The sequence below is a fragment of the Vigna radiata genome, chromosome 7 (assembly GCF_000741045.1).
Source record: "Vigna radiata var. radiata cultivar VC1973A chromosome 7, Vradiata_ver6, whole genome shotgun sequence".
NCBI classification, from domain to species: domain Eukaryota; kingdom Viridiplantae; phylum Streptophyta; class Magnoliopsida; order Fabales; family Fabaceae; genus Vigna; species Vigna radiata.
In genome coordinates, this window is record NC_028357.1 from 46125516 (window position 1) to 46148836 (window position 23321).

The following is a 23321-nucleotide window of genomic DNA, read 5'->3' on the forward strand; positions in this document are numbered from 1 at the left end:
TAACTGCTATAAAACTCCTCTTAACTCCTCCAACCACCACTTACTAACTGTTCTTTCTATTTTTTCTGACATAAACCTTCCAAGACCTATCAATACTGCCAGGGGCCTGAACAACCTTGTCCTCAAGGTTGAAATCAGGAAATTGATCTCTAATCAGTGCTTCTTCTTCCCAAGTGGCACTTTCAGGACCCCCTTCCTTCCATTCAATAAGTACCTGGGAAACATTAATGCCTTGCAAAGGGTGTAATCTGCGATCTAAAACCTTGAGTGGTACACAACTAGGCTCCTTGTATTGTAACTCACGTGGTAATTCNGGTTCTGCTGTGAAACAATGATTTCCCACTGCGAGCTTAAGCTGGGAAGCATGAAAAACGGGATGTATCCGTGCATATGCTGGCAATTGCAAACGGAAAGCGACCTGGCCAACCTGGTTTAGGACTAGAAAAGGCCCGTAATACCTGGGTGCAAGTTTAGGATGTAATTTGGTCGGCATAGATAGNTGTCTGTGAGGACGAATCTTCAAAAACACCCAATCTCCCACCTGAATTGTGGTTGGCCGCCTTTTCTTATTCGCAAATTTCACCATCTNATCTTGGGCTCTTCCAAGGTGAAATTTCAGTTGCTTAAGTGCCTCATCCCTATCTTTAAGGTCCTGTGCTACTGCTTCAATTGATGTCTCTCCTGGAACAAAACGGGATATGGTAGGAGGTGGTCGGCCATAAACAATTTCAAAAGGTGTACACTTGGCTGATGCCTGAAAACTGGTATTGTACCAATATTCTGCCCATGGAAGAAAGAAATTCCANTTCTTTGGTTGTTCAGAACTGAAGCATCTTAAATATGTTTCCAAAGTTCTATTTAAAACTTCAGTTTGGCCATCCGTTTCTGGATGGTAAGATGTACTCATCAATAGTCGAGTACCCTGAAGATGAAACAATTCCTTCCAAAATAAACTCATAAAAGTAGGATCTCGATCACTTACAATGGAAGAAGGGATACCATGGAGTCGCACCACCTCTCTAACAAACACTGCAGCCAATGATCTTGCTGAATAAGGATGTTTTAAGGAAATAAAATGGCCATACTTACTCAATCTGTCAACCACCACCAAAACTGCATCATACCCATTTGATTTGGGTAATCCCACAATGAAATCCATACTTATGTCATCCCAAATAACCTGTGGAATGGGCAAAGGTTGTAGCAAACCTTGTGGTGAAGAAGCCAAATATTTGTGTTGTTGNCATACCAAACAAGAAGCAACAAATTCTGTGACATCCTTCTTCATGCCTATCCAATATAGAGTTTGAGCCAATTTTCTGTAGGTTCTGAAAACTCCAGAATGTCCCCCAGTTTGTGTAACATGAAATTNTGCAATTAACTTCTGAACCCAAACTGATTTGGCCGAAAGAACCATCCTTCCTTTATAGTGCAACCGGTCATGCTCCATGGTGAAATTAGGATGTGAATCAGGTTTTTTTTCCAAATCACTAATGATCTTTTGAAGTACAAGATCCTGCTGTACTTCCCCCATTATTTCCTCAAAATCCTGCCAAAAAGGCCTAGAAATGCCCTTCAATTCTAACTCTGCAGTTTCTGGCGCNTCCAATTTGCGTGACAATGCATCAGCCACCTTGTTAGTGACCCCAGATCTGTATGCAATCTCAAACTCGTAACCCAAAAGCTTGGCCAACCAATTTTGTTGATTTTGAGTGGTTATACGTTGTTCCAACAAATACCTCAAACTTCTTTGATCTGTATGCACCACAAATTTTTGCCCCAACAAATATGGTCTCCAATGTTGAATAGAAAGAACCAAAGCCATTAATTCCTTCTCATATATAGATTTGGACANGGAGGATTCATTTAAGGCTTTACTAAAATAAGCAACAGGCCTTCTATTCTGTGATAAAACTGCCCCAATACCTTTTCCAGATGCATCACACTCCACATGGAAAATCTGTGAAAAATCAGGTAGTGCCAACAATGGTGCTGTTGTGAGAGCAATTTTAAGGTTCTGCATGGCTGCTTTGCCCTTGGAAGTCCATTCAAATTGGCCCTTTCGTAAGAGATCTGTCAATGGCTTAGCAATCTTCCCATAATCCTTAATAAAGCGCCTATAATACCCCGATAGCCCTAAGAATCCCCTAAGATCTTTGATATTAAGTGGTTCAGGCCATTCCTTCACAGCTTTAATCTTCTCTGGATCCATCATCACTCCTTGTNTNGAAATAACATGTCCCAAATATTTGATTTGTAACCTGCCAAAGTCACATTTCTTCTTATTGGCATAGAGTTGTTGCTGCCTCAATGTTTGAAGAACTTGCTTTAGATGGTCCCTATGTTCCTCCCATGAATTGCTGTAAATTAAAATATCATCAAAGAAAACTAGTACACATCTCCTCAAAAACTGCCTCAAGATCGTGTTCATTAAACATTGAAAAGTGGCAGGAGNGTTNGATAATCCAAATGGCATCACCAAGAATTCATAATGCCCTTGATGAGTACGAAAAGCAGTCTTTGGAATATCTACCTCCTCCATCCTGATTTGGTGGTATCCAGCCTTCAAATCTACTTTAGAGAAATGAGTAGCCCCATTTAATTCATCTAGTAACTCCTCAATAACTGGAATGGGGAATTTATCCGGAATGGTGGCCTTATTCAATGCCCTATAATCTATACAAAACCTCCAACTTCCATCTTTTTTCTTCACTAAGATAACAGGGCTTGAATATGGACTGTTACTAGGCCTTATGATTCCAGAAGTTAGCATTTCAGATACCTGTTTTTCAATCTCTGTTTTAAGTAAATGGGGATAACGATAGGGCCTCACATTCACAGGATCCACACCAACTTTGATAGGGATTTGATGGTTCATTGACCGGTTAGGAGGTAATCCCTTTGGTTCTTGGAAAATATCATCAAAATCTTCCANAATTTCCTCCAACTCTGCTTGCTGTTCTGGGTGCAATTTTTCACCATCATCCACCCTCTCCTCTAATTCTGTACAACTCATATTCCATACCAAAGAAACCACTTCAATCTCAGTCTCTTTCAATAATGCCTCTGGTGTAATAACTCTTTTTGTTAGAGTTGGGTCTCCTTGAATTCTCACTTCCCTTGCATCTTGGTTAAATCTCATAGTTAAAGTCTTCCAATTAGTCTTAACTTCTCCTAAAGTAGCCAACCACGAAACTCCCAGAATTAGATCTACTCCACCTAATTCAAAAAGATAAAATTTCTCCTCAATCATCAATCCCTTCAATTGTAAAAGCAAATTTGGACAGCATCCAACAGTATGCTTCTTATGCCCATCTCCCAAACAAACAGTGTAGGAAGGAGTATTTTCTACTTCCAGATTCAATTCCTCCACTAACTTGGTTGAAATAAAATTGTGGCTAGCACCACTATCAATTAAGACTAACACCTTCTTCCCTATGAGCACCCCTTGTAACTTCATAGTATTAGAAGATGTCAGCCCACCTGCAGAGAAGACTGACAAATCCATATAATTCTGTTTTTTCTCCTCTTCTTCTTCTTCCATGACTTCCTCATCATCTCCCATAATGATAACTCTGATATTTTTTTCAGGGCACTTGTGTCCCGGACTAAAAGGTCCTCCACAATGAAAGCAACGCCCCTCCTCTCTTCTTCTAATGTATTCAGGATAGGGTAGATTCCTCATTCCCCTGTTTCGGCTACTCCCTACGTCATTACCCCCAATTCGGGANTCCATCATAGTTCCTCCTTCCTTCCTAAACATGTTAGCATTATTGGAACTTCCTATTNCGTTCCTTGTCCCTTTCAAAGTTTCCACCCTGGAAATTCCCCCTCCACTGCCATGATAACGATTTTGATAACCTCCACTTCTATTCATAGTTCTTTCCCCCATTCTANTCTCCTTCGAAACTTCCTCCACATCTCTCGCTATCTCCATGGCCCTCATGAGATCCTTAGGATTATGCGGTCTAATCTGATTTCTTATATTTTCATGTATTCCCGCAAAGAAATATCCCATTAANTGTTCCTCCGTCAATTCAGTTGCTTGTCCCACCAACATTTCAAATTCTTGAATATATTCTTCTATTTCGCCTTTCTGCCTAATTGATGCCAACTTTTCGAATATTGAAGATCTTTCTTTTCCCCCAAATCTCCTAATAAGTGCTTGCTTCAACTCCCTCCAAGTGGGGTTATTGGTTTTTGTCTTCCAAAACCGAAACCAATGATTGGCTACTCCCTCCATACTAATAAAGGCCAATCTGATTTTCTCTCTAGATGTAACCTCCTGAACTTCAAAGAATTTTTCTGCCCTTGTTATCCACCCCACAGGATCTCCTCCTTCAAANGTGGGCAGTTCTACTCTCCTCGTCCATCCCCGCTGATTNCCTCTTCTTTCATCCTCCGAATCTTCATCAGTCTCATTCCTTTTGCCCACCCTNTCTCCATTCACAGATCCTCTACTTCCTTCAGAGTTTCTTTCTAAATTTTGCCTTCTGCGCATTAATTCTTCCATCATTTCATTGAGCCTTTGAAAATNGACTCTAGATTCCTCTCTCGTCTCCTCCATTGTCCTCTCCAACATGCTTAATCTACCCTCCATGACTCTCTCTCGGTGTTTTTGATCCGGCAGGTCGGACCAAATTGTTAGGTTTCTTGGTATCAAGTAATCTAGATACTATATTAGAGTCAATAATCACAACTAATTTATGAATTCTCACAAGGGAGAAACAGTTTTATNGAATGGAAAACAGTGAAAGCAATCAACAACAGTCAAGGGAAAAACTTTCCCTTACACAGGACAGACCCTGTTTCAGTAATAGAACACTCGACACCCAACCCCAAAACACCCCCAACTCCTTAAAAGACATAATCAGGACATAAACAAAACATAACTGACAAAGAAACTACTGATAACTGCTATAAAACTCCTCTTAACTCCTCCAACCACCACTTACTAACTGTTCTTTCTATTTTTTCTGACATAAACCTTCCAAGACCTATCACTATGACTCCCACATTATAAACTGTTTATAATTTTACATCCTTATTCAAGAAACTAAAAATGATAGATGGAATAGAACATTTGGAAATCTCACATTAACTAGAGATATGACCAAATTATAGTAAATAAGAGGGTCATACATCACTTAACATAAACTAGTTTTGTGAGATCGAGTTAGGTTTAAAGTTAACTTTCTCAGATGGTATTGCGTTGGAATTCCCACATCGACTAGAGATAAGACCAATTTAGAATATATAAGTGGGTGCAAACCTCATCTTACAAGTCAGTTGGTTTTGTAGAGGTTGAGTTAGGTTTAAAGTTCCCTTCTTAACATGCTATTAAAGTCATTGTTAGAGTCTATCCTAACGAGATTTGTTGTTTGTTGGACACATTGTTCCATCCGCTATCAGGTCGCTATCAGACCACCCATTAATGGTTGGGTCTATAGAGGAAGAGGTTCACTAGGGAGATACAATACCATTGAAACTCGAGCCCAACCACATAAAGGATTTACACCACTCCCTACCCAAAACCTTAAGGCAATGGATTAATAAGTCTTCACTTTTATATAGTGCTCTACTTTCTCATTTCTTCCCAATGTGGGACTTAGACTCACACTTGGAATTCTAACATTAATGTATAGTTCCACGTACGAGATGTGTATACCCCGGTGTGATGGAAATGTGTTGGAAGTCTCACATTGACTAGAGATAACACTGCTCACATTATAAGCCGATTTTGTGAGGTTGATTTAAGCTTAAAGTTCACTTCTTAACAGGTATCAAAGCCTATCCTAACAAGGTTTATTTGACTTATCATGTTACTTACTATTGGGTCACTATTGGACTACCCACAAATACCTAGATTCGCACTCAAAAAGTTCAACCCTCGGCTAAGGAAGTGTGTTGGAGATTCTCACATCGATTAAAGATATAACCAAATTATAGTATATAAGTGAATACAAACCTTATCTTAAAGGAAATTTGTGAAATTGAGGTTTAAAGTCCATGTTTTGAAAAAAAAAAAAAAAAACTATTAGAATATTAAGTTCCTCAATAACATTTCCTTTTAATGGTCTTGCCATGAGGTTATGTTGGTCAAAACTTTTGACTAGTTTAATGATACTAGCACCTAACCAATAATGTTCATATAATAAGAAGAGATTACCACTTTATATCATGCATATACATCATAGCTTTTTCTAATATAATTTGAGTTGTGTTTCTATTTTCCATCTTGTCCATCTTTACCCATATTTTCAACTAGAAAAAAACCTCAGCTCTTATCAACAATTAGATGTTTGTTATAGAATATGAAAAAATGCAACCATTCAGATTTAGTTTTATCATACTTAGCAAAAGAAAAAACCCAAGGAGGACATTCTGAATAAAATAGAAAGACTTGCCAGTTAAAATAAAACACTAACTCCTTGTTTGGTACATGAGAAATAGAAAGGAGTGTACATAGGGAGTTGATAGGAAATGGTATGTGTTCGGTAGTGTGGAATAAAAGGAAAGAAAAATAAAAAGGTGTTGCACACCTTCCTATTTTCTCCACAAAACAGCAAAGAAATGAAAAATGAAAACAGATACATGCAAATAATCAATTGCGAGTTTTCATAATTGATAGCATAAAATTTGATATGGCATTATGTGAAGAAGAATCATAATTGTTTTTTGAAACAATAGTTTGTTCTTAAAAACAATCAATTTCTTGTTTAAAAAATAATTTTAAATGTTTTCTTTCTATCTCTTCTTTGTTTCTCTTAAAACAAACACCTCTATTTTCACTCTATTTCTCACCTAGTTTTATTCACTTTATTTCTCTCTCTCTCTCTCTCATAATTTCATTCATCTTATTTCTCACCTATTTCTTTCTTTTCTACCAAACACACCAAAAGATTCATAGACGTAATTAGGGGAAAACAAAGAAAGCAATGAAACATTTCCAAACAAGCATTATCACCTTGTGAAGAAACAGAATACCGAGGGCTTGAAAATTCCTTCCACTTCCATCCTCGAATCCGACCATCATCACCACAGCTGAAAGATGAAATGCTATCAGGGCTTGTACCAAGTGATAAATTAAACATCCACAGTTATGACAATACACATGATGGTTGTTAATATGTTTGATTCTTGCATCTAGTAACTATAATATTCGCTAACACAAACCCATTTAAGCAGTTGTATTATGTTGATTCTAAGTTTTGTCCAAAGCTCCAGGGTGCTGTACTTTGTGGGTATTTCAAGTTACCACTTGATGTATTTTCTGGTTGTGATTCAAAGTGATATTCCCTCCTTTTTGCCACAGATTGCTTGCTACAAAAATATATTTTAATGATAACAACCAGTTCCTATTTATTGTCCTTACAATTGACTGCCAGATCAATCTACTGCATCGGTTGAGCCACACAAAAACAGGTTCTTAGGGTTAATATAGAACTATACAAGAAAGGAGTTGCTATAAGAATACTAAATTCAAATATCAAACAAAAACCTGAAGGATAATAGCAACATAGCAACTACAATCCAGGTCTATTTACTTGCAGCTAGACGACACAAGATAATTAGTACCACAAACGAAAAGTTCTCATTTTAAAATTTAAATGGGCGAACACAAAATAAGAAGCAATCTACAGCAAACACAAAAGCCGTGCTCTTATACTGACCAAACAGAAATTTATCCTAATACGGTGCATCATGAGAAGACAGTACGAGTAGAGAAACAGAAAAGATCAGAATTCAGTAAAAATTTGAACCTCAGCAACAAAGCATCTTCACCGTCACCATAAAATTTGACATCATACGCAGGTCCACAATGCGCTTGAATGAAGCAATTAGGTTCAACTGACAATCTAAACCAATAGCAACGCACACGAAACACAGTTATACCTAAGACCGATAAATAAATAATTGATTCATACATACTTATCTGTATCCGCATTAACAAAACCAAAAGGCTGCAACAAACACAAAATCACGAAATAAGAACAGTTAGTTTCGTCGTCAAGTAAGTAAAATCGCGAGCAGTGGAAGTAAACGATAGTTGAAGTCAAGCAAAATCGGTTTGATATGCACTTGAATCGAATAAAATAACAAAGAAAAAAGCAATTGAGATTATGCTAACGTTTTTTAGCTTAGAAGCGGCGATGGAGGAAGAGATGGAGTAGGATGCGACGGAACCGTCGCTAGAGGCAACAAGGAGAGTGTCGAGATTGTAGGGCGGAGCCCAAGCGGTTCGGAAAACGGTTCGCGTTTGGATTTCCCTCTCCTTGAGAACCGTTTCCCTGTATGCATTTTCGTCCCAGTTGGTGGCGTCACCATACATTGTTAGTAACTCCAACTTCACTCTCGCCGCTCCTTTTTTTTTTTTTTTTTCTTTCTCTTGTATTCTGCGTTCTTCAGCTCCTCATAAACACTCTGGAACGCTCCATTCTATTCTATAATGCTAATTTTCTCAGTAATTCTTTCAAGTTTTTATTTTCCCATCTAACCTCACTCCCCAATTAAATATCCAATTAAACTTGAATGAAATTAAATCAATTTTTAATAATTTATTATTAATTAATTATATGTATATTAATATCTTCCTAAAATACATTTTATATTTCATCATGTATATATTATTCCTTTTTATTACAATTTAGTAATGAAAGAATCTCAACATACTCAAAAGACATATCAAGTTACAGAGTAAAGAAATTGTAAATAGTGTTAATATAAGAGTTGAACATGTGTTCTAAACTCACAATGGAACACAATGTATTGTCATATGCCAAATAATTTTTTTGTAATGAACAAAATTACAGTGGATTTAAAAATTACAAAAAGCTTTTAGGCAAACATAATCTTAAACGCAAGCATTGTATTTGTTGTATTTTACAATGTCTTAAGATTAAAGTATAAGGTATTAGAAAAGCTATAATGATGAAACTAAAGGAAGAACAAGGAAAGATAATTAGAGCTGTTGAAGCAACTTGAAAAACCTGCAGAAATTGTGCAACATAAAAAGAGGAGAAAGAAGTGAAACAGGAAAAATATGAAAATAGTTTAGATTAAATAGACTTAGACTTTGATCTAACACAATTTTCAGAAAATTATAATGAATACACTCGTGATTGTAGTTGCGCTCTACTTTTGTTGAAAGTAAATCTGCAGTACAACCTTTATTTTTTTTTTTACAAGACAACCAGTTTTAACTTCATTGCAGCTAAAGATTTTCTTCCAACTAATAGTGTTGTCACTGATTTTCCAGTTTCTGATGGTGCTAGTGCTGATTTTCGTTCTGAGTTGAGTAATATTGCAGCAGCTGGTTCAAATTTTGATCTTCAATCTGATTCTTACTTAGTTTTAAGGATTTAACTGCTGCTCGTGATAATAAAGTCATTGGTTCAGATTTTATCCTGCAATTCATTCTAACTTTAATGAAGAACCTGCTTTTTACAAAGCTGCTGAAGATTACAAGGATACTATGCTGAAGAGTCAATTTCAATTTTAAGTTTGTAATAGTGTAAAAGGATTTATATATTCTTTTTGTTATGTAAGAGTAAATATAGTATGATGAATATAAAAGGTGAACTTTACTACATTAAAATAAAAAATATAAACTATAATTTGTGAATTTAGGTTATGTTTTGCTAAGACACTGAGATCTTTACTTAAAACAATTAAAGTTGTTTGTTCTTCGTCATTCAAGTTATGTTTTCTTTTCTTCTTGTCTAAGGAGTAGAGGAAGGTACTTCTCAAATATACTTAATAATAACTTTGTATTATAATATTGTAATAAAAATTAATAAGAAGAAATCATTATCTCTCCTGTCATTTAGACATATAATTATAAACTTATTATTTCTATTAATGTTCAATGACTATTATTTTAATAATTGTTATTTTTTAAAATAATTATCAATTAATCACATAATTGATCGATTATTTCTTCACTAAATAATTGACTACCTAGTTTTTGATTTATCGTGTGGTCATACATTACAGTTTAATCTCTTACTAGCTAAAATAATTTTCATATATTACACATGGAAATATAGCATCTATATTCCTCATTTAAGTTACTATTTGTAACTTTTAACATTTTAGATTTTTGATGAAAAACATCAAAATTTGTAATAGAAAGTTAATGTTATCCGAATCAAATATGTGCCCAGAAAGTGAGAGGTTATGGTTTAAATCCTGTTATCATAATTTGTCTCCTGTTGGGTTTAGGTTCTCATTTTCACTGCGTGGACCTGAAAAGCATATTTTGAAATTCCATTTCTAGTAACTTAACCCAATAAAACAAGAACAAACAACCATAACCGTAGTTACCTAATATAACTAGAAAACACTTGTTTTTCTGCTTATTAATTACATACATACATATATATATTGAAAGCCAGATTCATATCCCTAGGAATTTATCACTCTGCAGTTCTTCCTAATCTCTCCATCGGACCCAGTCTTTGGATTTATGTTCCCCATTTTGATCATAGAATTGACAAAGTCCACGAAGAAGAGGCCACTATTGTTGATATAGCTTTCCACCAAAGGTTTAGAGGTTGAATTAGCCTCATTACTAGAAAATAGAATCTGGTCAGAACTGAGAAGCCCCTTTCCACTGGCCAAGTTCTTGAAGTAGTGGTTGTCAAATAGATCTGATGAGTTTCTATCAAGAACTGCAGTTGCGTTTCCATCTCCATTTTGACACAAACTTTGCAGATCAGAGAGCATGGCAGTGTCTAGTGTGGTGTCTGGTGCACCTGTTCCTGAGAAGTTGGACAATCTATTGCTAAAAAAAGTACACCTTGCTCGGCCAATGGTATGGGCACCTTCACGTATAATACATTGAAACAATTAAGACATATTTCACGTAAGTCTTTTTCATTCAACAATCACGAGTGCTGAAGTTCTATGTTACCTGATAAAGAAACAACATCTGTGAGATTAAGGCCTGCATCATTAAACTTTGCAATGATGGTATCCAATGGATCAAATGGCGCAGGAAGAGCACTATTTGCCAGGGTTCCGTTTGATACCTTGCCATCTCTTCGTCCTAGCAAAACCTTCCAAGAAGGTCCACCACTCTACGATACATTACGATTTTATGAGTGATATATATATATATATAGCAAGGTTTAAGAAACATGGTAGTTAAAAACTTCTGCAACTTGTTTGGGAAACTCATATTTCATTCCCATGCAAACGAAAAAAAGTGAAACTAACGAAGAAAATAATTATGAATATAATTACTAGGAGCACAGAATCTCTGGCAGCGATGGCTAATATATCCGCACAGGAGACGACCCCACTGCATGCACTCTCCACTGAACTTTTGATTGTATCTACAACCTCATATCCTCTAACAGAGTTCAGATTAGGAATAGCAGACTTCTCTGCATCACCACCACCATCTAGTAGTATTGATCCATCACAGCCCTGATGATGTTCAAGGGAAAGAATTTAAGATATAAATGAAAATAAGGTTAAAGAAAAATCATGCATATGACTTAAACTCACGTTGACAAAGCAATCATGAAAGTGAAGGCGAAGCAAAGAAGCAGCCATTCGCATCTCATTCATGAGAGCTTTTTGAACCTCTCTTCTTACTATTTTTGAAAGGTTAGGACATGATGAGCTATAGAAATCTGATGTCAGTTGGGACCTTGCTACCAAAAGCAACATGAACATATTGATTACACAAAGGTAGTAACCTCTCAAGCCACACGACTTCTTCATATTGTTAATGATTTGCAAGGTCTATGACTGCAAAACCTATAAGCAAGGACACAAATTACACTACAAGCTAGGCCACGATGAATGTGGAAACGTAAATAGGCTTAATTTATAGACCATGATACCAGAGATGTTAGATTTATATATTCACACAGCAACGCCACTTGTGACTTGATCATGTTGCTCATGGCCTCGTGTGTTTGACTCAATTCAACACTTGTGTGCTATATCCTTTAGGTTTGCATACATTAATTAAATCAATCTTACTCTTCAAACATATACTCTCTTGAGAATGATGTTATATGAAAGTGATCCAGAATAACAATCTTCAAATTTTATATTACCAGTGTCACGTTTGTGTTAGCTAATTAGTGTGATGTTATGCTGGCATGCATGATGCAAAATAGTTATCAAATTGTATATGTAATGGACATATTTCCTCTTCGAGTACATGAACTAAGACGCCAAATATATAATGTAAACCTTCAATTTGTCTTATTTTCCAGTTTCGCACGCGTTCTGTATTTTAATAACTCAAATTGTTTAATCTGTGGACTCAAGCATGGTGCTTCTTCCATTATAACTAAGGTAATTTATAATGCTAACTTAATATCACTGTCCAGTCACAATGGACTGACTGTGGATGACGATTAGATTCTTTAATTCTTCCACACATTGCTTGTAGTATAAATGGTTAATGACATAGACAATAGGTGAAAATCGTTGTTCTTAAATCTAGGAATCTCTGGTACGATATATGAAGATTATAACAAGAATTAAAGCTTTAATTCTTGTTAAGCAAAATCTAGGATAAGAAGTGAAGAGAAGCAAATGTGTCTAACATGGTTTCATGATCCCACAACACTCATAACTCAAATTTTTCAGGAGTGACATGAACGTTGTAGAAGATCTTAGGGATCTATAGGAGGCAAGCAACGTAAGACACCACTTTGCCTTTAAACTACAAACATATCAAGCTATCTTGTACTGTAGTACCAAACAAGAACGGTTTTCGATGTTAAAATGTCCCGTAAAAGGAATATATATATATGCACACACACACGTGTGTGTGTAGTGTTCATCCAAAAATATACATATAAAAAAAAAAGAGTCAAACTAATGTATAAGCTACCAAAACTAATGTACTATAGGGTGACGAGATCGTCTCGGCCTAGTGGGAGGTTGGGATCATCTAGGATGAGCACGCTGATAGTATACTACAATCTTGACAACGTAGTAATTAGCTGGTAAACAGTTACAACATTTACCATGAAGAATTATTAGCATTTATGAAGAAATTTAAACTTTTCTAAAATAGATACACATAAGAATTATATAAGGTGATTGATGTACAGGTAAAGGATAGTTGACTTGCGTTAACGGATAAAGATATCCTCCCCAGACTGACTAAAGAACATCTCAGACAAAGGACTAAATGACATGTCGGACGAAGAAGTAAAGACATACCATACTTTGCACGACAATTCGGTTCCATACGAAAACATTTAATGTTTCAACTTCAAATCCGTCAGCATCGTTAGAGTCTATCAGTATATTCAAGAGTGTCTTGAATAACTATTAGATGTACTCAATAATTAATAATTTTACGTCTAAAGTTCACGTGGGGAAGTCTTAAGATTCTTACTAATTTTAAAAAATTTATATAACTTGATATGTGTGACTTTTACTTGGAAATAACATATAAAACACAATATTGCTATGCGTGCTAATGCAGGAGCATGGTGCATGATTTTTTTGTGAGGGACATTTGCACACCACTTTCAGAAGGAGAAGATCAACTTCTCTACAATTACCTCTTCGGGTTAATTAATTGTCAACTTTAAGAGATGTACGTAGGAAATCCATTAAGCCAGGTATTTGTTATATATAATAATGAATCCTACATTTCTTAATACTGTAATGTGCAGTGAGAGTATGTATGTATTCATTTCTCATAAAATGTAGATTCTCATCATAATATAAGTACACGATTTCTATTTTTTAATTATGCTTTCATTAGGAAAAAACCATATCAATGCAGCTTCTTAATTATCAATATTTTCTTGTTAGTACAACACAATTTGTTTACTCTCGTACTCGTGCTTGTAAAAGTATCCAAGAACTCAAAACGAACTTGGCCTGTTAGGTGCCTAATAAAAACACTAACTGTAAAACTAATAAGATAAAACAATCTTCAGTTGTGGATGCAGGTGGCCAAGAAGTTATCTAGCTGTGAGATAATGTGTGTATTTTGTATTATAGAAATTATATTAGAATATAATGTTGATATGATGAATAAAGCTGCATTGATTTAAAATTATAGCCTTTTCCTTTTTGGTGGTAGATTATGCAGATGCTACTGTGCTAACAAATAGAGCACCTAACGTTTTTAAAAGTTCCTGATCCGACTCCATGTCCACTTGCTAATGCTCCCAAATGATCGCCAATTTTTTAATTTATAGCCGACCTTGTCAGCACTAACTTCAACATCATCTGACTTCCATAAAACTCATACCATGAGCCTTCAAGTGGAAATACAGGTCAGAGTTTATATATAACGGGGCAGATATATATGGTTTACACATTTGATGAGTCATATTAGTGAAGAGACATAATATATCATATTTTTTTATATTTTAAGATAATAAATTTCTAAGTTTTTTTATTATATATGTTTTCATCCAATATAATATTTATATACTTTAAATTTCTCACAAAAATTATTAAAGTTTCACCATAAATGTACAAGGATATCAAGTCATGTCCAAGATGGTTTCGGTACATCTTGAATCCTCTCTCAAAGAAACTGAACTTATCTCGCAAATTCACATCAATTGAATTGGAGTTGAGTATGATTGTCAATTTCCTTACATTAGTAATAAGAGAATTTAGATCTATAAAATAATAAGAATTAGAATAAGTATTAGAGTAATTGATTCAAGATTTTTTTTTAAATATTAATTATATTTATACGATCAATTTAGACTTTAAATTTGTAATATCAAATATCTTTAAAATGATATTTATTTCAAATAAATAATAATAACATAATAAATACTTCATTATAAATAATCGGATTGTAATATTAAATTATCGAAATTAATTATTATATATGGATTTTAATTTAATAAATATATTTTGGATTATTCTATTATAAAAGAATTAATAAGTCTCATTAGTTTATGTTTTTTAATAATTTATTAGAGCACATAAGAATAATGATGATACAAGAGCAACATCATAACAGTAATTAAAAAATATTTTAGAACTCTATTAATAATTTTAATAGGTAAAAACACATCAATAATATAAATATATGTTTATCTAAATAAGAAATGTTAGCTTAGTACGGACAATCAAACTCTATTTGTGATATTAGACTTTCCTTAACATGAGAACAGAGAAGCAAAGGATCGTAGACTAAGGTTGTCTTTGCTTAAGGAAAAAGTTTCTTTAATAAATTTTTTTATAAATTTTTGATAATGTATATATATGTTAGTTTATGATTGATTATTTTAAATATTTTTTTAAAATAGATTTAAACAAACTAATAAAATGACGAGACACGTTATGTCGTAAAGAAAATATTAAAATACATAATCCTTTACATTGTATTGTTCATCCAGAATTACAAGCATGAATTATAGATGAATTAATTTGATGTTCGTTTTAAATGATTTGACAACAACGATTCCTTAGTTGTAAGATTTGATTTCAAATCTCTTTAATGAATTTTAGATTTTATTATCTACATATATTAATAATAGGGGTTTGCTAACTTACGTACGCTCTTTAATTGGTACATTCTAGTAATGTGTACCAGATTTTAGTAGACAAAAATACTCTTATATTATGAATTCTAAGTTTTAAGGTTAAGGGTATTTTAATAATTTTCATTTTCAAAATTAAAAATTTAAAAAAAAAAAACCCAAACCCTTACCCACCCACCTCTCTCATTCCTCTCAACCATTTCTCTTTCATCTCTTTCACTCCAACCCCTTTTTTCTTTGTCATCCCTACTCTAGCCCCAATTGAAAAAAAAATCAGAAACACTTGTCTTGTTTTAATAATTTTCATTCTCAAAACTAAAAAAAGAAACCTCAAACCCTTACTCACCTCCTTCATCCTTCTCAATCATTTTTCTTTCATCTCTCTCACTCAAACATTTTCTCTCTCATATTTGCACTAGTCCCAACTAAAAAAACACTCATTATTAAATAAATGGCTACAGAAAAAAATACTTACATAAATAAAAAAAATTAAAGCACCTAATTTTTTCTTTATATAATTTTAAATAAAATTTCAAGATTTAGAATTTTTATTGTTTGATTTTATCGTTGAGAATTTTATTGTATTTTGATTTGTTTTTTCTTTAGTAAAAGAAAACAAGTTAATGAATTTCTACCAAAAAAAATTAAATCACCACGGGGCAATGTTAAGTAGTAGTCTGAGAATGTAAAGGAAGGATGCTTATAAGTCTTGGTGCAAGTTGTGCCCGTCGGCTGTAATATATATAGTGAAGATAATGAAATTAAAGAGATTTTGAATGAACTTTTTTTTGAAAGGTGAATATGTCAATGACTCAACTCTTTACAAAAAGTAAATCGTTTAATAATGAGTGTTTTTTTTAGTTGAAGCTAATGCAGAGATGACAAAGAAAATGTTTAGAAAAAGTTGAGAAGAATGAAGGAAATGAGTAAGAGTTTGAAGTTTCTTTTTTTAGTTTTGAGAATGAAAATTATTAAAATAAGGCAAGTGTTTCTGATTTTTTTCAATTGGGACTAGAGTAGAATGACAGAGAAAAGATTGGAGTGAAAGAGATGGAAGAGAAAGGGTTGAAAATGAAATTATTAAAATACCCTTAACCTTAAATTTTAGAATTCATGATAGAGTATTTTTGTCTACTGAAACCCGATACACATTGCTAAAAGGGTGGTGTTGCTCCCTCCACCTCCCAAAGCAGGACCTGTACCTCCCCACTATTTTAATTTATTTCAAGAATATTCTACGTTATTTTATTCTAAAAATACCCTACACCTTCCCACTATCTTTAACAATCTTTCTCTCTCTACATTAATGGAGCATTTACATGGCTCATTAATGGACCACTTAGATGACTCAAATTTGAACTTGTAATCTTAAATAAGTTTGATTCAATCTTATTTTTGTTGTTGAATATATTTTTTTCTTTTCAAATAAATAGTAGAATGTTATTCTAAATTTCTAGAAAAATGTTTATATATATGTGTTTTTTTTTTACATATAATATCTATAATTTTTAACATAAAATTCAAAGAAAACTTTAATATTAGTACTTTCACCATTTCCATTTTATCAAAATAAAAGTTAGATGCAAATACAAAATAATAAACATAATGATATTAATAGTAAATAATGATATATTATTATTATTATATACTAATTTTATAATGACAAAAGAACTAAATAAATTCTAAATCTTTAACAAATAACTTTTTTTTTATATTCTAAGTATTTAATAATATTTTTATATTATTTATCTAATAAATTAAATATTTTATTCATGTTATTTGAGTCAAACATGTTGGTAAGTTAAAACATAATATAATGTTAAAAATTATAGATATTATATGTAAAAAAAACACACATATATATAAACATTTTTCTAGAAATTTAGAACAAAATTTTACCATTTATTAAGTAATTTGAAAAGAAAAAAATACATTCCACATCAAAAATAAGATTGAATAAACTTATTTAAAAAAGTTATATCACAAGTTCAAATTTGAGTGATGTAAATGCTCCATTGATGAGCCATGTAAATGCTCCATTAATGTAGAGAGAGAAAGAGAAAAATTGTTAAGGATAGTGGGGAGGTATAAGATATTTTTGGAATAAAAAAAAATAGTGGGGAGCTGTAAAATATTTTTTAAATAAATTAAAATAGTGGGGAGCTACAGGTCCCACTTGGGGAAGTGCAGGAAACAACACCATTGCTAAAATGTATCAACTGAAAAACAGACATAGGTAAGTTAGCAAACCTCTTAATAATATTAATATTAAAATATAATATTTCATAATCAGAATTATTGATTAAGCTATTATGGTCTTGACATGCTTGCTTTTGCTATGTTTTATGTTGCAAGATTCGGGATATATATCTTATCAACGATGTTTTTTGTAATTAAATAACACGTAGTTACTGATTATCTTTCATAACTACAATAATTTTAATAAAAACAAGGACATTTAAATTTATTATAAAAATACAAAAACATTATCACTTATAACTATATTATATATTTATGAAATTATTGTATTAATTATTTATTTTAATTTTTTTCAATATATGTAATAAATTTTGTCAAAAATACAATTCTAAAATATCATTTTACATTATTTTTATCATTAAAAACATTTTAGTAATCTTTATTTTCTATAAATTAAAATAATTTTTTTATCTCATCGATACTAACTTTTATAAATTTAATTTTCAAATTTATTTACATTTACTTTCAAATTCCTTTCAAAAAAAAATAATACTTTTTTCATTTTTTAATTTTTTCAAATTCATCCACCTCATCTCTTTCCAATTCATCCATATAAGAAAATACAACCTAAAAGACGAGACACCAAAATCACACTCCATAACCCAAAACAGTTCAATGAATGGTTTTATAAGCTTTATTCAGCCTTATAAAAACAATAAAAAAAAAAAATTAAAAATGCAGCCCCAACAGTAAGTATATATTACAACATTGGATCCCTTATAAAATATAAGTATATATAGACTTGTTTTTGAAAATATTATTTTACTTTAACATAAACAAGCCCATAACAAATACATTAATTAAATGTCAAATAAAAATTTTAAATAGTTTTGTATTATACAACATAATAATTGATCAAAGTGAAATCACATAGAATATAAAAATGAGTATTAATATGTGAAAGATAGACCGACCCACAAACTTAAGGTCTTGAGTGGAATATAATTTCAAGATTTCTTATATATTAGTTGGTTTATAGTTTAAGATTCACCCTAAACATATTTCTCTTATATATCCACTATGATACACTTGAGTTCCACGTTATTAAATGAGACGATAATTAAAGTTTTGAGAAATATATAAAGTAAATAACATAAGTTGAAAAGGTATAAATAAATCTATAAATATGATGGAAAGGAAACAAAATTCCATTTTAAAAATCATGTGAAGTCGAAGAAAGGAAAAAATGTATAAAAGTAAATATAAAATGTATTGATGATGAGAGAGGTGATTAGATTAACCATGCGGTATTTTCTTATGGAAAAATAGAAAAATACATAATAAAACTATAGGTCCAACTTAACCCGCAAAGTCTGAAGGGTACATGTTTGGGCTTACTAAATCCAAAACCATATAATATTTTGTGTTGAGTGACTCCTCGCCATTTATAATAAGGATTTCTATATATTTACTCTTTAGTTGGACTGTGCTAGGATTAGGAGAAACATAATAAATATTTCTTATATTGATAATTTGTATTATATTTAATTGTTTATTTCTATTATTTTTCCATTTCATACATATATATATATATATATTAATTGAGAAAAAAAATATTAAAACTTTATAAGTCAGTCTGTATAATGTACGAGTGTTGTTCGATGATTACAGAGTCTAAAAATATGAAATTCATTCAAATAACATACTTTGTAAAGATATTCACAACCAGTTGCCATGATTTGACTGTTCTTTTCAGGTTTTAACAGACATGGAATGTGACAAATGTGATTGGAATCGAAACTGATAGGTCCATGCATGATTAATTAATGGATATATTAATTACTGCTAAGTATTGATTTGAGGAATAAACAACTCTTGATAAACTTAAATCGTTGCTTTGAAACCTTTTGCTTAGCAAATAGAATGGTTTTCCTTGAGCATCACTTTCAATATAAATTATTGATTACTTGACACTCAAATGGGAACGGCTCATACACTGATCGACACGTCTAAAATCTATGAATAATATTTGCTAATTATTTTTGTGTAAAATTCCCCAAGAACGATTCTTGCTTCAGTTGTTTTTCTTTAATTCATGAACAAATACACAAACTTTATGCGAATATATAGATTTTTTGTATGTGCAAAACAAAACATCCTTTTCTTACAATGATAAATATTTATGTTTTCTCTGTAGATTTGATCCCTTATCTTTATTCCTTCATTAAAAACTAACTGATAAGGATGTCCACGTAAAAACCATTACATGCAAAAGCTTGTAACATTAACCACATTTCATAAATATTGCAGATGGTCAACTTAACCCACCATTCACCAGACTCCAAAATTGTCCAATGCTGAAATAACTTGATAAATTTCACTTACATGCTTATCATCTTCTAGAATGAACACTTTGCAGCTAAATGCCAAAAGCATAAGCTTCGATTCCTTGATGCAGAGCCACAGGATGAAATATGCAAATGAATACATGTGTCAATTTTCATGACAAACAAAATTTTTGATCAAGTGATTTTTTTATGAGATGTACCTAATTTTAAAGGTATATAAAAATTATTTAAAGTTGGCAGACTTGACCAGATTATCTATGACCTAAATCACCAATTACCAAACAAGGGTTTTAAGAAAATATATATGATACATATTAATTAATAAGTCACTATATTTCACTTTGTCTTCATAATTTAACATAATCTAATTATATATATTACACTATTCAATAAACATATTCAACAAGCAAAATTTCAATTGACGTCTTTCTAAAAACACATATAGTAAGTTCTAATATAAATTAATTCATATTTGATCATGAATCATGAATTTAGAATAAATTTATTACAATCCATTCTGCACATCTACTAATGTCATGGGATTTAAGAACTTCTCTCTCATCATCTCACTACATGATATTAGTATATGTGATATAATTAATAGTACTTGAAACTTTAAAAATGATGTTTTAAATTAACATTTGAATTAAAAAATATAAATAATTTAAATATCAACATAAAATATTATTTAACACTTAAAAATTTGTTAAAACAGTTGAATGATCACATTCATTTATTTTTTTAAATTTAAAATCAAAATATATTAAAGTTTAAAACAAAAACTAATTTCAATTTAATATTTAAATTCAAAGACTAAAAATATACTTTATAAACTTACGAGTGATCCATAGCATTTACGTAATAAACAAATTATTGGGTTAACTAATACAAAATGTCATAATTTTAACTATTTTAGTTGTTATATTTTTTTCTTACAATAAGATAATTTAACAATCTTAATTAATAATTTTGGAACCAAACAAAATTAAGTTTAATTTTAGTGTTTATAATAAATTTCATTTTCTACCAATTATAAGGTAATTACCTTGAATATAACAAATGATATGAAACAAATGCATTCTTCTTAATCACCAACAATATTAACTTTGGTTGTGCTTGAAATTTCAAAAACAATAGATTTAGGGTATGATTAGAGGGTTAAGATTATTCTGTGGGAAAAAAATAGCTATTGTATCAAATAAGTTAAACGTTATTTTATAAATTAAAAGTTATTGATATTTAATATAGATTTTATTATTAATAAAAAATTATAATATATTTGTAAATTAGAATATATATATATTGATTTTAACATTATTATTCTAAATCAGTATCAAATTTTTAGTCCTAAAACACTATTCAAATTAAATTATTTTACTATTCAAAAGACTATCTAAATCACTTTCGAAAAAAGAAAATGTTGTTAGAATAAAAAATATTCAAGAAAAATTATTAGCGAAAAAAATCATTATTTTATTAAAATCGAAAACATATGGAACCAAACCTAAAATGTAGATATTAAACAAAAATAGACTCGTGTAATTAATATCAAGAAGAAATATCCGAACCATATTTTGTAATATATTTTTTATTGTTTAATTTTTTTTTTAAACTATAAGATTAAAATAAGAAGTTAAAAAAATACCAAAAGAATCTGTTTGAGAATATCTTTACACTATTTTTCTTTTACCCATTTATTGTTGGAAGACATATAAATCGAACCAAATTGACATTGAGTTAAATTATATAAAATATTAAGTTTATTAATTGTTTATTTTAGTTTCTAATTAAAATTGAGTCATTTAAATTAAACTAAATTATAACTTATAAGATTAAAAATATTTAAAATTATATATTGATCGGTAACAATTGAAACAAGTTAATTTTATTCTAAACATTTAAAAGTAATTAAAAACATTCCAATTTGATTATCGAACTATAATAAGTTTAGGTCATTTAAACTAGTATAGAGTTGAGTTATATCGAGTCACTTTTAGATTATCTCAATTGTTTATAGAATTGCTTTTATTTATATTTACATATAGATAAATAAAATTACATTTGACTAAATATTATATTATTAATAACTTTATATAAAAATAATATTTTTCTCAATGCAACTATTAAAATATAATTTCATATGATCATGGTTATCTGTATATTTTTACAAAAATTAAATAATAATAATAGTAATAATAATAATAATAATAATAAAGTGATTAAATAATTCATATTACTGTGTTTTGAAAAATATGCATACTTTACATTTATATACTTAATATGTCAAATAATTTTATATTAATTTAAAATTCTGTATTTATTATCAGTACGATAATAGTAAAAGCTACATGTTTGAGATTTTAAGTGAATTTAACGTATTGAATAGAATTAAGAAAATAGAATACTATATAAAGATAAAAAGATTCATTAACTTATTATCTTAAAGTTTTTGAATAGAAAATAATGTCAATTTTTTATATAGTTGGATTCAAATTTCATTAGTATTTTTTTCATAAATTGAGTTTTAACTCTTATTTTTATATATACATATATGTTATTGAGATCATATATATATATATATATATATATATATATATATATATATATATTTAAATATATGATAATATGAATTTTTGATTAGTTGGTTCTTGAGAAAATTTAACATGGTGGAATAGTAATTTAAAGAATAGAATGATAAAAGCGTTTGTATAAAATTATTCAATTATACCATTGTCCTTTATGTTTATTTTGATTGTGTAGAGTTATTAGATTCGCAGAAAAAAGAAGCAATTAGAATTGAATGATTGCGTGAGCTGAGGTACATAGATACCTTCTCCCTTCTATATATAGATTCATCCTTTATGAGAGCCAAACTACCCAATGAAGTTGCAGTGTTAAACACAGAAGCTCCATCAATGGTTGAGGTTTGTTCATGGAGGCGACAGAAGAGAGTGAGCACATGGCTCTTTCATAGCATGCACCTAGTTTCGTGCTAAAATCTCTGTGCTTACTCTCTATCTGTCACCACTTTCTTTAACCTCTTTTTTCCACTTACTTTGCCTTTAACATCACTATCTGCGACTTATAACAAACTTGCTTTCATTGTTTCAATGTCTGTTATAATTGGTTTGATCTACCATAATTTGATATGTTAAGTTGTTTGTCTCATTTAAACAATTTTTGGTCTTCTAATTTATTTTATAGATTTATTTATGAAAGAAATTGTAAAGGAATATATAAATACTGACACAAGCAATATATAAAGAAATATTAA

The 23321-nt window shown here is 30.9% G+C and overlaps 2 protein-coding genes across 3 annotated transcripts in view; both read right to left on the reverse strand.

Annotated features, from left to right (window-relative positions):
* The window catches only part of LOC106768335 (THO complex subunit 6), a 15730-nt gene extending 7331 nt beyond the window's left edge, over positions 1–8399 (reverse strand). The window contains exons 1-4 of one of the 2 annotated variants that reach the window (XM_014653428.2): positions 8132–8398; positions 7933–7964; positions 7764–7859; positions 6968–7044 (exon numbers count right to left, since the gene is read on the reverse strand). In XM_014653428.2, the coding sequence (XP_014508914.1) occupies positions 6968–7044; positions 7764–7859; positions 7933–7964; positions 8132–8332 (406 nt within the window). In that variant the 5' untranslated portion in view covers positions 8333–8398. Of the gene's footprint in view, positions 1–6967; positions 7045–7763; positions 7860–7932; positions 7965–8131 lie in introns of both variants that reach the window. The other variant, XM_022783956.1, reaches the window with a different exon arrangement.
* A 1765-nt stretch (positions 8400–10164) lies between these two features.
* On the reverse strand, positions 10165–11875 carry LOC106768336 (peroxidase N-like). Its single transcript, XM_014653429.2, has 5 exons — positions 11856–11875; positions 11515–11769; positions 11248–11433; positions 10916–11081; positions 10165–10826 (listed from the first exon to the last, which is right to left on the reverse strand). The coding sequence occupies exons 2-5, from the start codon at positions 11731–11733 to the stop codon at positions 10408–10410; spliced, it is 990 nt and encodes a 329-aa protein (XP_014508915.1). The 5' UTR covers positions 11734–11769; positions 11856–11875; the 3' UTR covers positions 10165–10407.
* Between the last annotated feature and the right edge of the window lie 11446 nt (positions 11876–23321).